The 17,349-nt window shown below is 40.8% G+C and overlaps 2 protein-coding genes across 3 annotated transcripts; both read right to left on the bottom strand.

Annotated features, from left to right (window-relative positions):
• Positions 1-497: 497 nt before the first annotated feature.
• LOC140361997 (phosphatidylinositol 4-phosphate 5-kinase type-1 alpha-like) lies at positions 498-12,201 on the bottom strand. 2 transcript variants are annotated; one of them, XM_072447970.1, is made up of 17 exons: positions 12,054-12,201; positions 11,615-11,723; positions 10,929-10,970; positions 10,730-10,764; positions 10,487-10,567; positions 10,250-10,380; positions 6,815-6,932; positions 6,527-6,679; positions 5,290-5,589; positions 4,977-5,170; positions 4,583-4,666; positions 3,025-3,073; positions 2,866-2,950; positions 2,674-2,790; positions 2,417-2,561; positions 2,091-2,169; positions 498-2,005 (listed from the first exon to the last, which is right to left on the bottom strand). In XM_072447970.1, exons 2-17 carry the CDS (start codon positions 11,661-11,663, stop codon positions 2,000-2,002), a joined length of 1,668 nt encoding a protein of 555 aa, XP_072304071.1. In that variant the 5' UTR covers positions 11,664-11,723; positions 12,054-12,201; the 3' UTR covers positions 498-1,999. The 2 variants fall into 2 exon arrangements, with proteins under 2 accessions (XP_072304071.1, XP_072304072.1); XM_072447971.1 differs by lacking the exon at positions 10,929-10,970.
• Positions 12,202-12,771: 570 nt separating this feature from the next.
• Positions 12,772-14,521, bottom strand: ecm1a (extracellular matrix protein 1a). The gene is made up of 3 exons (XM_072447162.1): positions 14,437-14,521; positions 13,986-14,227; positions 12,772-13,010 (listed from the first exon to the last, which is right to left on the bottom strand). The coding sequence occupies exons 1-3, from the start codon at positions 14,495-14,497 to the stop codon at positions 12,807-12,809; spliced, it is 507 nt and encodes a 168-aa protein (XP_072303263.1). The 5' UTR covers positions 14,498-14,521; the 3' UTR covers positions 12,772-12,806.
• Positions 14,522-17,349: the final 2,828 nt, after the last annotated feature.

The following is a 17,349-nucleotide window of genomic DNA, read 5'->3' as shown; positions in this document are numbered from 1 at the left end:
GAAGTCACAACAAAAACATTTTAAAAAGATTTTATTTTCTTCAAATATTGAAAGTTCGAGAAGGAATGACCAAAATGGGTGGTTTATACAAGAAAAGCACCAAAAGATTTTGTAAAATACATTTTTGCAATATATATTTGACAGAAAACAATATACATCTTTTAATCAGTGGTTATTACAAATAGTTAATGTGGGTAAAAGCCCTTCTTCAGTGATACCAAGCAGAGAATTTACTAGTAATTAATTAGAAAAAGCAAGTATTTCTATTAAACACCAGCGGAGACAAGAGATATATTTGTACATGTACAGTATATTTGGTAATACTATGTCATACCAAGTTCTGTGTGAACTGTTCATTGAATTATTGCACAAGACATTGCACATATTATAGTTTATCCTCAGAACAACTCAATCTACCTTTAAAAAAAATAATGATCATTAAACATAGCTTAAAAAAAAAAAAAACCTTTGCAGATTCAGAAAATTGTACCGCCACCAACAAAATGTCTCAAATTTTAATTCTGATTCGAGTTAACCATATTTGACATTTCATGCAATGTCCGTTACCAAAATTAGCAGCAACAATATTGGCAAGAAACATCTTCAGATTCAACAGAAAAATAAGCAGAAAATAAAAAAATGTTAGGCCTTAATACGGCCCATGGAATGAAATATTCAGGAAAAATAATTGTATAATGCAGTCACAGAAATATTGGTGAAAAATAAATTTTACCATATCTCAAAGCAAACCTACATAGCCTTGATTTAATTTACAATTCACAGATTATAATATATTTAATATCTGCTTGCAAATCAATTGCTAAGGCCTAAGTTATGGTATTACATTTTCAACTGAATGAAAACAAGCACATTAATCACATAGACAGTAAATTCATGCAATTATAATTAGTGTGATCTACAATGGAAATCTGCGTTATATTTTTGGGCTGAACGTTTGTTCAATGGAGTTAACAGACTGAATAGACCAAAAAAGCACATATCCAGAAGGGTGTGTACAATTACTGCATTAAAAAGGTCAAGACCTTCAAATATTTTCGATAAAATAAGTCTATTCACATATAAGTTAAAAAGTGATTGTACCATTTTTAATCAAGTTCTATGCTTTGGTACATGGGAATATTGGTCTTGTGGTTCCAACATTAACAATCACTCTTTTTGAAAAGTCATGTTAATGTGAAAGTTAGCTTAAAGTATGAGGAAAAAGGCCACAATTAAGTAATTCTTCACTCTCAATGACTGTGCCATCAGCCATCATTGTAAAAAATCATTGGTCACACTTACATACAAGATGGTCCATGTCTTAGCAACATTTACATTAAATTACAAAAACAATATAAAAGTAACATAAAATGCACTGGGCCAGTGTCAAACAATAGTTAAAAATGAGCTGAAGATTACTTAATATCGAACAACAAAAATTGAAGGCTCAGCAGTTTATCTTTTCCAGCATATTTTGTGCCCAGAGTAACCTCGAGAAGTTAATCAAGAATACCTAGTGGAGACATCCAAAAAGGTCCAGAAACAAGTTCTGTGTAACAGTCTCTGCATAACAAAAAACAAAAGTAACACTGTGAGCTATGTTAGTGTGAGCCATCAGTACCAGACCTGCAGTGCGTCTCCATAATTTGATAGTTAAAGTGGTTTTCTTAGTTATGTGCAATTACCACTGCAGAGTTAAAAGTCAAATGAACATTTTGTGGCCTAGCGGTTCATATTGTTATATTTTTACATGTATATGCAGGTTGTGAAAATGGGGGAATGACAATCTTATGCAACACATTTTCTGTGGAAGACTGGTGGGAGTAGTGTACAGTAAAGGCCGCAATTTATTCTAGTGTCACAACAATCTACCAAATATGCAAATACCAAGTCGATATCTGGAAACCTGGAAAGTGCATGTTTTTCTCAAGAAAGAAATTGTCGTATTGTTGTTGGTACCTTGGGCCACATTCAAATATTTGTATTATTTGTCCAACAGCTAAACCTAAAAAAAAGGGGGGAAAAAAGAGTAACAGTTAGGAAAAAACAAACTAACATAATGAAGTGAATTTAATGCAAATTGGACTCACAGAACAGGTGTTCATTTGAGGAACTACGTCACTCAGTGAGATTGCACCAAGACTTTCTTCTAAAGGTTCTAACTGAGCTCTGCAAGAAAAACAATTACATGACAATTAAACAATTACATATTTGTCTATCTATAACTTATTGAACATTATATCAAAGATCCCCCCAAAAATGGCTTTGAGCCTCAAGACAAACATTCACTTACATTGATGAGGGTAAGGTATATATATAATCTACACAAGTACAGATATGTACATAATAAGAGGGTGAAAATGTCCATTTGATACACAGACATTTATTTGCTCTACATTCTTACATTCCTACTTACTTGCTGTGGTCCAAAGATGCCGCTTCTTGCTGAAGGGAGGCAGTGTTTTCCAGAGAGATCGAGACAGTGTGTTCCGTGCCCTTTTCAAAGTTGCTAGTGTTTGATAACGCTTTTGGGAGGAGGTCAGGACGTCCTGGCTGCACGCCTGAAACTCAGAGCAGAGAAAAAGCAGTGGATTAGTCCAGGAGCATGATGCAGCTGGTACAGTACAGGGACTATCAGGGAAGGATCAGAAACAAAGCCTATACTTTTCTTACCGCTCTCAACCTCAGCGTCAGATCTGGAGTCTGAGCTTGCCTGTGACAAGAAGATTGGGACTTTTCTGAGAGGAATGTGACCCACCGCACGACGCTTCTTAGTCGGAGAAGTTTTCGCTGAATACAAAATAAGTAGTTTAAATAATAATATTAAAAGTATAAAATACTGTTTTCATGCACAAATGTAGTTACCTGCATTCTTTTTGAAGACCGTGTTGCACATGAACTTCTGAAAGCGCTCGGCGTAGAAACTTGGTCTGTGCACTGACACAGTATCCTGAAAATCACACATTGAATTAACTCTACAAAAAGTACATGTATGCTATATATAATATTCTAAAGAGGCCATACCCCATCATGAACCAGGGCTTTCCAGGAATGTTCAAGCTTTTTAGCCAACCTAAAACAAAAAGGTATTTATAAGCATGGATGCACAGACTTAATCTCAGAGTGAAGGAAATGATCTAGTATGACATGGGCTTGTGGAAAGGTGAAATGTCCTTTTTAAATTGACGATGCAGAGTTGTTTAGGTTTAAATAAACTTGACCATAGTATGCATTGTCTTCAACAGACGCATGAACAAACAACCTCTGGCACTAAAGGATAATTATTACATACAATACTGAATCATTGCTATTTTAACATTGCTGGGATGTCCAATGGTGAAGTTCTCAGTGAGCTGAAGTCCCTGGACATAAATAAGGCCCAGATAATCTGGAAACGTTCTTCTTGAAACTGACTGCAGACTACATAGCAGAGCCTCTAACTCAAATGTTTATTTTAAGCTGGAAAAGTGCAGATTTTCCTTAAAATCTGAAAATCTGCATTTGTACTCCCTTTGTTAAAAGGTGAACCAAGTGAAGTAAGAAAAATACAGGCCTATTTCTAAACTTTGTGTCATTGCCAAAGTCCTTAAAGTTGGTCAGCATTCAACTGAAATACTTTTTAGACTCAAATTATATTTTACACAACAAATTATATTTTACACAACTTTAAATCTTCCTATAAGTGATCTGTTCTTTTCTTCTGTATCTGCCTCTGTATCTACCTGCCTTGCACCAATGAAATTTCCCCATGTGGGACAATAAAGGAATATCTTATCTTAAACAAACAGTACAGTCACAGCGCTCTTAAAAAATATTGTGCGTCCCTTTGCATCGATCTATTGAAGGCTTTAAACACTGATTATTCTCTGCTTCTGATTAAAACTCAAAAACAACATGGCGTCTCGGACAGAGCCTCAAACTGTTTTGCCAATCATTTGTCAAATCAATCACAAAGTGTTCAATTGGGGCATTTTCTTCTTACTGAATGTGTCCAAAGGAGTACCTCCAGGCTCAATTTTTCCCAATTTTATTCCATTTATAGTAATAATCTTTTGTTGATCAGTCTAATGTTATGTTTTATGCTGATGATACAGTAGAGTTGCTCAAACTCAATGGAATGGGCCATCGAGTCATTATAGTGGGCTTTCTCCCTGAAGTTGAACTCAGACAAAACACTGAAGGGTTTATGCAAAAAAAAAAAATCTGCTTTTGAATGTAGTCGTTTTAATTTCAATGCTTTTGAATGTAGTTGTAGTGAATGTTTTAGGATGTGTGCTGCAACTTTTACACTTAGCCCAAGGTCACCCTTGAAAAAGAGATTTCGATCAATGGGTTTTACCCGGTTAAATAAATGTTAATACATTACCAGTACTCTTATCCAAGGGAAGTAGGTCACTACTTTCATTTCTTTATCAAATATTGTTACTAGACAAACAATGGTTTCCAGACCTGTGGCCTCCGCCCTTTGTAAATACATTATGTTTTTAAGTTTTTGTTATGAAACTTACTCATGTGATATTTTGTAACCGTTTGTTGTTTTGGATGAGACATGTAAACATTAGTTGTTAACCAATAGACTTACCTGTAGGACTGCAGAATGTCAATGATACCGATGTACACTAGTAACCGCTCTCCTGTGGAGTTTTTTGCAGGAATTCCACCGGTCCTGGGGAAAAAAACACCAAATGAGTGGAAAGCTACTTCCCTAACTGCAGTAAGACTTTGCGTCTAATTGTACCTCTAAATGTCACCATAACATCATCAAATTATAGACGGTAATAAGGTAATAAACTTTGTTACTAATAAACCTGATCAGAATTCCATTATGGATAGTTATTCTACAAATGCCATAAAATTAGTCAGCATTCTGCCCAGTCCATTTGTGAATGACATTAGGCAGTTCAAGAGTCTTCCCAGCCCTTATGCACATGAACTCCAGTGAATGACTTGGTTCATATTTGTATTGAGTCACTCACTTGTCCTCCATGTCCAGTGACCCCATTCTGGTCGGCTCTGACTGAATAGCCTCCAATGCAGTGCAGTAAAGAGGCTTTTGGACCTGGGGTCTGGCTTGGTCCACAGAGACTGCCCCGGCGTCTACACTCGCCTGATTCACATTGTGAACTCCCACCAGAAGGCTGTAGTCCATGATCTTAAAACTCTGCAAAAGCTGACCAAATAAATACGTACATTCCATTAAAACCGAGAGGCAACTTGCCCAAGAACATGATAAAGAAGGTCCTTGTCAAAACACCTTAGTACATCTTCACATGTAAAAACAGCACATACCAGGCAGTCTCTCTGGATGGTCTTGCACACAGCATTGTAGGTTTCTCCGTCCATTATCAAACTATCAGGCATTTCCTGGATGAAATCAAGGTCTTTGAAAGTAGGCACGGCCTTCGATCTCTCTTTTGAGGACGCTCGGCGCTTGTAGGTCGAGCCTTTCAGATCATACTTCTGATGCATTTTGACAGCACTTGGGAGCAGATTGTTCATGACCACAATGCGGATATTTTTACCTCCCGATTGGACACAGTAGAGTCCGTAAAACTTTGGAAGTAACGTCCTCTTGTTCTGATTTAAGTTCTGACAAAAATAAAGTAAAACAATTATTATTAATCTGCTCCAACTCTGAAGCAATAATCACATTAAGAATAGGGAGAGAGATTACAGTAGATTGTACAATGTGGTTAGATTCCATTAAAGTCTTATATTTTATATTTACAATTCACGGTAATTTGTAAATTTATATTAAAGGCGCAATGGACGATTTTTCTGCGATTTGAGAACGCAGGCGGAAGTGCGCATGCGCACTCTCCCGTGTGGACTGATACAACACACACGTGCGTTTGTTTATTAGCGCAACGGAGCGCATCGCATCTCTCGTCTCCCGTAGATTTCTGTCCACTTCTGCGTCAGCTTGAACTGTCTTTCTCAGTCTTCATTTTGCCCCGTACACTGGGGGAACTATATTATGATAGATCCATGCGCTTAGGCACGCGGAAACGTGGGGACGAACCGCACGAGGCTGCAGGTGAGCGGTAGGTGCGTTTTATGATTGATACGTGGCAGGACAAATGATTTATCCACGCCACGAGGAAATATGATAAAAAATTGCTGAAAAAAAATCGTCCATTCCACCTTTAAACAAGTTGGTGTAATTGCTCATTCGTCCAGGAGTGTTCCAATGTAGAAAAAGATTCAGTTGGAATCATATGGACACTCAATCAGATTGAGAATGACTTTTGGATGAAAGTCAAAACCTCTTGTTTTTCTAAAAAAGTGTCTAAATGACTACAATGGAATTTTTTTTCTACAATTTACATTAACGTTCTAGATATTACTACAATATTATGTCACCAAACTACAGCTTAGAGACTACATTACATAAAGTGTCTATTGAGAATTATTTAAAAAGTGTTGAAGCTACAATAGGAGTTGGTCAGCTCTGGAATAAAGTCTAAAGAATAAAGTCTGGCGGTAATGTAACACCAAAGAAGAAGAAGAAGACATGCCCACTTACCATAAAGTACCCTGGAAGAAGCTTTTGCAAGAATTCTGCTTCTTTGTGCTGAACAGTTTTAATAATGAACTCGTCATCTCTCGACACATAGAAAAGAGATCCACTGGCTCCGGAACTTGACAACTCAATCAGCTCCTCATTACACAAAGAATACTGAAACAAATAACGATGGGAAATTACAATGACGATTCAAAATACCATTGAAAAAAAAAAATGCACCATCCGTTTCACTTCAGAGGTTATATGTTTCACTATATTATAGATTTGCAGCATAGAAATAGATAATACCATGTAGTCATCAGGTCGTATGCCAAACATCTCCCTGAAGTATCGAAAGGCGATTGGGGCATACGTCTTGAATCTGAAGTCTCCATAATGATGTGCTGGCGTCAAATTACTTCCTTCACTGAAAAAGAGACATTAAAAAAATCAGGTCATCCATCCATCCATCCATCCATCCATCCATCTTCTGCCGCTTTATCCGGGGCCGGGTCGCGGGGGCAGCAGTCTGAGCAGGGACTCCCAGACTTCCTTCTCCCCAGACACTTCCTCTAACTCCTCCGGGGGGATCCCGAGGCGTTTCCAGGCCAGCCGAGAGACATAGTCTCTCCAGCGTGTCCTGGGTCTTCCCCGGGGCCTCTTCCCGGTGGGACATGCCTGAAACACCTCCCGAGGGAGGCGCCCAGGAGGCATCCGGAACAGATGCCCGAGCCACCTCAGCTGGCTCCTCTCGACGTGGAGGAGCAGCGGCTCTACTCCGAGCTCCCCCCGTGTGGACGAGCTCCTCACCTTATCTCTAAGGGAGCGCCCAGCCACCCGGCGGAGGAAACTCATTTCGACCGCTTGTATCCGCGATCTTGTTCTTTCGGTCACTACCCAAAGCTCATGACCATAGGTGAGGGTAGGAACGTAGACCGACCGGTAAATAGAGAGCTTTGCCTTTCGGCTCAGCTCCCTCTTTACCACAACGGTCCGATGCAGCGACTGCATCACTGCAGCCGCTGCACCGATCCGCCTGTCGATCTCACGCTCCATCCTTCCCTCACTCGTGAACAAGACCCCGAGATACTTGAACTCCTCCACTTGGGGCAAGGACACCCCACCCACCTGGAGAGGGCAAGCCACCTTTTTCCGGTCGAGAACCATGGCCTCGGATTTGGAGGTGCTGATTCTCATCCCAGCCGCTTCACACTCGGCTGCAAACCGTCCCAGTGCATGTTGCAGGTCCGGGTTTGATGGAGCCATCAGGACAACATCGTCTGCAAACAGCAGAGATGAGATCCTGTGGTCCCCAAACCGGACCCCCTCCGACCCCTGACTGCGCCTAGAAATTCTGTCCATAAAAATTATGAACAGAACCGGTGACACAGGGCAGCCCTGGCGGAGTCCAACATGCACTGGGAACAGGTCTGACTTACTGCCGGCAATGCGAACACAGCTCCTGCTCCGGTCATACAGGGACCGGACAGCCCTGAGCAAAGGGCCCCGGACCCCGTACTCCCGGAGCACCCCCCAAAGGACACCCCGAGGGACACGGTCAAAAGCCTTCTCCAGATCCACAAAGCACATGTGGACTGGTTGGGCAAACTCCCATGAACCCTCGAGCACCCGATGGAGGGTATAGAGCTGGTCCAGTGTTCCACGACCGGGACGAAAACCACTCTGCTCCTCCTGAATCCGAGGTTCGACTATCGGTCGGATTCTCCTCTCCAGTACCTTGGAATAGACCTTACCCGGGAGGCTGAGGAGTGTGATCCCTCTGTAGTTGGAACACACCCTCCGGTCCCCCTTCTTGAACAGAGGGACCACCACCCCGGTCTGCCAGTCCAGAGGCACGGTCCCCGAACGCCACGCGATGTTGCAGAGACGTGTCAACCAAGACAGTCCTACAACATCCAGATACTTTAGGTACTCAGGGCGGATCTCATCCACCCCCGGAGCCCTGCCACCGAGGAGTTTGCGGACAACCTCAGTGACTTCAGCTTGGGTGATGGATGAGCCAGCCTCCGAGTCCCCGGTCTCTACTTCCTCTTCAGAAGACGTGACTGAGGGATTAAGGAGATCCTCAAAGTATTCCTTCCACCGTCCGACGACATCCCCAGTCGAGGTCAGCAGGCCTCCACCCGCACCGTAAACGGTGTTTGTGAGACACTGCTTCCCCTTCCTGAGGCGCCGGACGGTTTGCCAGAATTTCTTTGGTGCCGACCGATAGTCCTCCTCCATGGCCTCCCCGAACTCCTCCCAGGCCCGGGTTTTTGCCTCTGCGACAGCACGAGCCGCGGCTCGCTTGGCCTGCCGATACCCGTCGATGACCTCCGGAGACCTACAAGCCAGAGTGGCCTGATAGGCCTCCTTCTTTAGTCTGACGGCATCCCTTACTTCCGGTGTCCACCACCGGGTTCGGGGGTTGCCGCCACAGCTCTGAGCAGCCGCATCAACAATGGAGGCGGAGAACATGGTCCACTCGGACTCAATGTCCCCAGCCTCCCCCGGGACATGGGAGAAGCTCTCCCGGAGGTGCGAGTTGAATACCCTACTGACAGAGGGCTCCACTAGACGTTCCCAACAGACCCTCACAATGCGCTTGGGTCTGTCAAGTCTGTCCGGCTTCCTCCTCCGCCAGCGGATCCAACTCACCACCAGGTGGTGATCGGTTGACAACTCTGCCCCTCTCTTCACCCGAGTGTCCAAGACACGCGGCCGGAGGTCTGATGACACGACAACTAAGTCGATCATTGACCTCCGGCCTAGGGTGTCCTGGTGCCACGTGCACTGATGGACACCCTTGTGCTTGAACATGGTGTTCGTTATGGACAATCCGTGGCTAGCACAGAAGTCCAATAACTGAACACCGCTCGGGTTCAGATCGGGGAAGCCGTTCTTCCCGATCACCCCTCTCCAGGTGTCACTGTCATTGCCCACGTGGGCGTTGAAGTCCCCCAGTAGAACAACGGAGTCCCCGGTCGGTGCACTGTCCAGTACCCCTCCCAAGGACTCCAAGAAGGCCGGGTACTCTGCACTGCTGTTCGGCCCGTAGGCCGCCACAACAGTGAGAGACCTGTCCCCCACCCGAAGGCGGAGGGACGCGACCCTCTCGTTCACCGGGGTAAACTCCAACACGTGGCGGCTGAGCTGAGGGGCTATCAGCAAGCCCACACCAGCCCGCCGCCTCTCCCCGCGGGCAACACCAGAGAAGTGGAGCGTCCAGCCCCTCTCGAGGAGATGGGTTCCAGAGCCCAAACTGTGCGTGGAGGTGAGGCCGACTATATCTAGTCGGTATCGCTCAACCTCCCGCACAAGCTCAGGCTCTTTCCCCCCCAGCGAGGTGACATTCCATGTCCCCAGAGTTAGTCTCTTTGTCTGGAGATCTGGTCGCCGAGGCCCCTGCCGTCGACTGCCGCCCAGATCTCTCTGCACCGGCCCCTTATGGATCCTCCTGCGGGTGGTGGGCCCACGGGAGGGCGGCCCCACGTCGCTCTTTCGGGCTGTGCCCGGCCGGGCCCCGTGGGGTAAGACCCGGCCACCAGGCGCTCGCCATGGAGCACCCATCCCAGGCCTGGCTCCAGGATGGGGCCCCGGTGACGCCGATCCGGGCGACGTGAACTGCCTTGATTGTGTCGTCGTCATAAGAGGCTGTCAAGTTTTATTTCTATGGCATAATAACTACCATCATCACTACCTACAATAGATCAAAGGCATTAAAGTAGTGCTTGATTCACTAACCTGGGGAAAAAGATGCTCTCAACCACTTCAAAGTCCTGTAGTAGTACATCTCTTTCAGGCTTCTGACTCAGACTTCCTACTGTGTGTGTGATGCCCAATTGGATGGCTCCTTTTAGAGCTGATGAAGTGGTCTGAAAAACACAAAAAATATGTATATTAGCTTATTATCTGCTTTGTCCACTCTACGAATTTGAATTGGTGTTCTATATTGATTGCCGTCAATGTCCAATTCCCCACCTTTTTGTATGTAGTTTCGCCCGTGGGATCAATTCCACGATGGCCAATAGTTTTCTTATTGGCCTGAGGCATGCCTGGACCCTGTGAATGGAGAAACAAGAGAATGGAAAGTCACTACAGGAAAACTACTTTGTACATGTCAGCGTAATTCATGATGGGGAAGCACAAGAGGATGTGGCGGTCAAACTATTGGTAAATTTGAGAATTAACAGTATGTTTCTCACACAATGAAGACATACTTACATCGGGAAAAGCCTGTCTACGAGCCCCTGCTGAATCTAAATAAAAAAAGATACACTTTTAGAAACACATAATGTACAATGAATGACTTATTCACATCCTATCGCTACAGTTCACAATGACGGCTTTCAAATCAGCCAAAGCAATGAAAACGAGAAGTCAGCCAAGATTTATGCATATGCACACACATCTTCAGTTTTACCTCTGAACGATGACAGTCTTCTCCACAAGTGACCATGTACAGCTTAGTGTGGCATGGAGGAAAACATTTGCCATTACATTTGGCATACAAATAGTAAACAAATAACATAATAATAGAGGGGAAGTAGGAGGATCACAGTACAATCGGTCTATAATGAATTTAGCATGATTATTGGAATAACTTGCTGCAATATCTTTTTAAGAAAATGGTAACCATTTGTATGTTTTTAAACTGCAAGTTTGCTCAAAAATGCTTCATAAACTATTCTAAGTTTGAACTCAAATCATACACATGTATTGGGCCTGCAACTAATGATTGTTTTAGTAGTCGAAAAGACAGCAATGACTGTCAAACTGATTTTTTTTAATACATTTATAGCAGTTGAAATAAAGTGACTGAGAAGTAAAGTGTATTATCAATTAAATAAATTAGTTGTGTATTCCTTTTGACATTTTGATTTAATAATGTTGCTGTGTTTGTAATAAAACCTCTTTTGAAAGAGTCAGTATAGTCCAAACAAGAATATCACAATACAATGACGATTATTTTATTAATCGACTGGTCAAGACTATTGAGATTAATCATTGTAGCCTAATCATATATAATCAAGAACCTAATAAAACTTGATAAACAACTGTTCAAAAATTGTCTACTCAACTAGATACAAATGAAGTAACGTTACTTACTCCCAGAGTGGTCCTGCAGCCCCGGAGGATCTTCTGCTGCCGTGGCCATTCAGATAAAACTGCACTGAATTAGGGCTGACACTTGGTTTAGGTTGAGCTCCTTTGGCTCCTGAAACGACAATCAACAGATAAACAGATAAACTAACAACAGACAGCACTACGAGTGACTTCATGCCACAAATATTGCAAGCAGCCTCGTTGTCACAAATATTGCGAACAGCCTCGTCTCAAGCAAGTTGCAAACAAATGGACAAAACACAATTTTCTGATGATCTGTTTTTTTGTTCCAGCTATGTATTGTCGCTGTTATAAAAACACTGCGCGAACTTTGCCAACCAACAAAAAAGGCTACCGATTCGGCAACTTTTACCTTTAAAATAAGACACGTAGTGATACAAACGTGTAAAATGTATTTAAAACACCAACGTGATTGACTTACTAATCGAAACGATGCGAAAAATGTCTGGGTTCCGTTTCCAAAGTCTGAAATAACTTCACAAACCTAAAAAGTTACTCCCTAACCTAAACTAATAAACACGGAAGTAAAGCCAGCTCATGATATCACCTTCACTTCCTGTTTAATCCTGACACCGGAAGTACGACAGTACATCTCTACCATGATCTCTACTTGTTCAGTCAAATATCTTAGCAAGCTATTTAATACATATAGATTTCTTCAATACAGTGTATTATGTGAAAATTAATGTGATTTTATTTTTGGTATATTATTTATTTTAGTAATTTCTTCCTAATTCTAAATGCACCTTATCATCAGTAATGTAAAAAAACAGACCATGAACCACTTCAGATAACATATTATTTATTATACCAAAAACATACATGTTTCAAAGTTTATTTAACTTTTTTAACTTTTTTATTTTATATTTTTATCACATTCTCATTTCAAAATGATAAGATAAGATAAGATAATCCTTTAATATCCACACAAGGGGAAATTTCGTTGACTCGTTGAAAAATGTGATGTCTTAACTCTATGGATTTATGGTTATCCAAGATGAAGCCTAATGAGATAATTGATCAGAAATTAAAAAGGTTTTATTGCTATAGACAGTGAACATGTTCAAAAATGTAGGTTTAACACAAAACAATGAATCACTGAATACAGTTAGTAATCTATTCTAGTATTGTGCCATGCATATGTAAACAGTTGAACATGAGATAATCACAATTATTAACATTCATCATTTTTGAAGACAAAGCCTTCAGTGTGGGGAGTGAATTGTGCGCTGTATTCCAGTGTGGGACTGTAGCTTGGATTGAACGGCTCAGTGGAGAAACACGTCCACCGAGCAGGGCCCTGGAGTCTGCAGCAGTCGTACGCTGCAGTCATTGTCGAAAACTCATCCACACAAAACTGAGAAAGAGACTGCATCCACTAAGGCAAAAGAGAAACCAAATGTTCACTATATTATATCATATTATATGATATTATATGATATTATATTATATTATATTATATTATATTATACAGACATTGATCGGGGGGGACAGTATGTCACAGTGCAATACTGTGACATAATGTCAATAATCCCTGGTGCAATATTTTCTGTCCATATAACAGGTGTAAATAAGAGTGTTATTATTATTAAGATTATAAGAGTTATTTCTAAGTTATTTGTTTTTATTATACTTTTACTGTTTCTGATCTGTGTTGCAATAATGGAATTTCCACATTGTGGGACAAATAAAAGTTATCTTATCTTACATTAGTCTGCTGAATTTAGAGGTGTACAATATATCGAATTTCACAAAACCTTGTGAATATTGCTTTGAAGATATGCAAAATGTGACTATTGAGTAGATAGTTTATAATAAAAAATGAAACATTTGAAAATGAATACATTTGTGTTCATATTAAAACAAGGGTATAAAGTAATATTTCAGAATTTAAGTTATTAATTTTATAGACATGTCACATTTGTATGATAAATAAATGTCAACTAATACATTTAAAGACGTTTAAACTAATTTCTGTTTCGGATTGACTGATCATCGGGATATCAATACATATTGAGATGTACATGTTTGTATATATATTACACCCCTTGCTGAGTTGCATATACTAATCTCCCTTAGAAGTACTGCAAATGAAATAAATAAAAGAGGGTTATGAGCTAACCAATAAAGTATAATTTTATCAAATGCAATTTCTGAAGCACAGTTGTCACTTAGTGCTTTTATTTGATCTTTGAGCCTTTCCTTTTGATCAGTAGTTACTTACATGTTAATGACAATACCTTGAGCAAGAAAAGAAAGGTCAGATATTGTTATTGCATATCTAAGACCAAGTTGTTTTTAATTCAGACCATGGGGGCACTGGTGTGAACACATGGCCTGTAGTTGGACTTACTGCTTGTTGGGTACAGCACAGGACTATGCCAGGCTGCGTCACCGGTGCACTGCAGCAGAATTGGTACCAGGACTCCAGGCGGTTGATGGCAGTGGCCCGGCGGCGGAAGTGGCTGCTCCAGGATGACGGGATGGAGTGAGCAGGGTATCTGTGTCGACTCTTGCCATTATAACAAAGAGCAGCAATATTCTCAGCAGTGGGAGAGGCCGGGGGGAACGGAACAGGCTCTTCCAACTGGCTCTCTGTAAAAAACCCAAAACATGTCTGTTATTAAAATGTTTTGTGTTGCCAAACAAAGAAAGGAAAAAATAACTAATGCATTCTAATTTTCAGATGATGTCTCATGCTCAGTTTGGGCACAGACGTTTATTGATAGCATTACATTCTTCATAAAACAGAGGAATAAAAGAAGAAACATAGAATGGAGCATAGAAGAAATACAATTATTTACCTCCCAAATTGGCATTGTAAATGGTCAGAAGGGCAATTGTCAAAAATACTGCCGCACTCATTTCGAAAATGTCTGAAACTGCTTGGCTCAAAAAGTAACACTCTGCCTAAAAAGCTGTATGCAGATTACAAAGTTACCAAGGCTCACACCAGGCACTTTTATTAGCAATCGAGCAAGTTTAGGGGGCGTGTAATGCTTGGAAATGGTTGTTTTGGGAGACAGAGCGGTGGTATGACATCAGTGGTTGAGATAAGCTTAGAAACTTGATCGTTCAAGGACCAACATTTCTGCAAAAGTGCTGTGTGGAAAAACCACAAGAAGAAACATTTAGATTGTTTATAAAAAGACATGGTACATTTTGATTTGGTTTTGCTGCATCAACACAAAATTACGAAAGATAACTTGAGGCCATTTCATTTGTTTAATGCTTCTTTTAACTATTTCAGTAAAAAGATTATACAGTAAGTTACCTACATACACTGTGTGTAATAGACTGGGCTATAAACAAAACAAATGCGTGCTTATATTGCCCTAAAACAGTGTTTTGTAAAGATATTTGCGATGATTTTGTCTCCAAGCTCGACCCCTCTTAGCTTCTGAGATCAAACGAGATTGGGCGTGTTCAGGGTGTTAAGCGGAAATGTCTTCTGTCTATACTTTTTTTTACTATTTCAGTAAAGACTGGGTTTTGACAAAAGAGATGCTTTCATACATTTACCTAAAATACTGTTTTGTAATGTTAACTGGGGGCTAATGTCACCAGTATTTACTGTTCAAATATCATTTCTTTTTTTCTTTAAATGTATTCATGGTGAAGAGAGGTTGATGTACACTCTTTTCAGTCCCAAAACACAAACCAATTTTTTCATCAGCCAAGTTTGAGATATTAAAAATACATTTTGTGTAAAACAATAAACCTAATTTCAAAGTGTCATGAATTAAAAACAGCTGTAAAAGGGCCAGTCTGGGTCTACAAGGGTGCAAAAGGGTGCAAAATTGTGCAATTAAAAGTGTTTGCACCCTCATTTTGCTATATGGGCAGTAATAGGTTGAGTTCATATCAATGAAATCACATACAAAACTGGAAATATTTCACATACTTGGATTGAAATGGTCAATTAAATTAAGTTGATTTGAATTATCTTTCATTCAAAATGTTCTTTTGACTATTACATCCATGAAGTTGCAGTTTGTGAAGAAATTTTGAAAAATAAGAGTTTAGCTGTGCTGTTTATTTATTTTTTTTTTCCAGCTGGTGAACAAAACTAACAATCAGGGTACAATTATTTTAGATTAGAGGCTACTGAAAGAAGTGAAGAAGAGAAAGGGGGGAGGGGAGGGGGTGATGCCACAGAGTACAGAGTATGGTTATGCAGTTTTATATAGACCAGTTATTGAGTAGTACTTTGGTTTTTATGGCTTTAGTGTGACTGATTTCTGGGCTGATTTCTTTATGAAAAACTACAAATAGCAGTTTCCTATCTAAGAATTTGGATTTATGGATATGGAATTTTGCCGGAATTGTAAGTAGGTTTATAATGTAATTTTCGTTAAGATTTTTGCAAAACCCGAACATGTCTTGCCATGTCTTGAAAACAAAAAGAAAAGTTGGAGGTAGATGTTTGAGTGAACCTGACAAAGTATTTCCAGAAGGTGGTGGTGTTGGGGCACGACATGGGAAGGTGAGTTACTGTTTCAGTGTGTGATTGACAGAACGTTCATGTTGTGTCCATTAGTGCCCTGAGGTTGCTTTTGACTGGATAACAGGGACGTAGGTGTTGTATGGTACTTCTCTCTGCTTGTTTGTTATGAAGAATCTATACGTCAATTTCATTCTTGGTGCATAGCTTCTCCAGTGATGGTGAACTTATGGTACAGTGATTATATTTGTTTGAAAGAGGGTTCTGATCCTGCGGTTGGGATTTAATGGTGAAGATGAGAAGCATGTTTTCCCTACAGCAGTTTCCATCAGAGAGAGTGTGTTTGACTTGGTGGAGCTGGAGGTGTGGCATCAGAATTTGTTTTGGTATTGCGTCCATCACCATGCAGAATAATCTTGGCGTGACAGGAATGGTGAAAGCAGATAAACATTCAGAGTAGTAAATTAATTGTCCCCTGATATTGACTAGTTGTTTGACATAGACAATCCCGCCCTTTACCCAGTTATTAAAAAACAGTGACTTGTTCTTAAAAAGGATATTACAGTTGTTCCAAATAACATAGGAGCATTTTTTTGTGTGGAATTTGGAGAGTTTATATGGAAGTTTTTCTGCATTGAAATTTGATTTGAGTGATAGAGGGATGCCGCCCAGTTTGGAGAATATTACAGTGAAAATGTGTCCTATACACAACAAGCCAACAAGAGTCTCTCTCAAGAAAAATGGAATCTGTTTAAAATGTTTTGCCACAACTTTGCATTTCGAGCCAATCCCTTTGCACACAATAAATTTGAAATTAATTAAATTGCTTTTGTTTATTTGTTTGAGCCGACAGAGAAACATGCCTAACAAGACCCGCTTTGTTTATTAGCAGTCCTGTAATGGGCTATCCGCCGTAACCATGGCTTTCTCCCTGAGTACCTGATTAGCATCCGAATGCCCTGGGCGTCTACCTCTCCAGGGATTCAAAACTCCATTATAATTGGCCGGACGATTGAATTTTACACCGCCGTTTCTATTTAAGGACAGCTTTTCTTATTTAACAAAAATTGCCTCTTTAACTCCTCTTTCAAACCATCTTTTCTCCGTCACCTCACTGTCTTCGAGAATGGTTAGAGGCTTTAAGATGAAGATGCACGGTGCTCTGTGGTTCTGAACTCCAGTGTCTTCTGTGCTGATACAGCCTCTTGTGATTTGACTGTTTAGTCTTTCCTATATAACATTCTTTACAATTTTCTTCACTGCATTCGATGGA

This window comes from Eucyclogobius newberryi, unplaced genomic scaffold (assembly GCF_026437365.1).
Source record: "Eucyclogobius newberryi isolate DKJ021-1_F unplaced genomic scaffold, fEucNew1.0.hap1 SCAF_16, whole genome shotgun sequence".
NCBI classification, from domain to species: Eukaryota; Metazoa; Chordata; class Actinopteri; order Gobiiformes; family Gobiidae; genus Eucyclogobius; species Eucyclogobius newberryi.
Note: the sequence above shows the minus strand (reverse complement) of the source record. Positions and strands in the feature narration are given on the sequence as shown.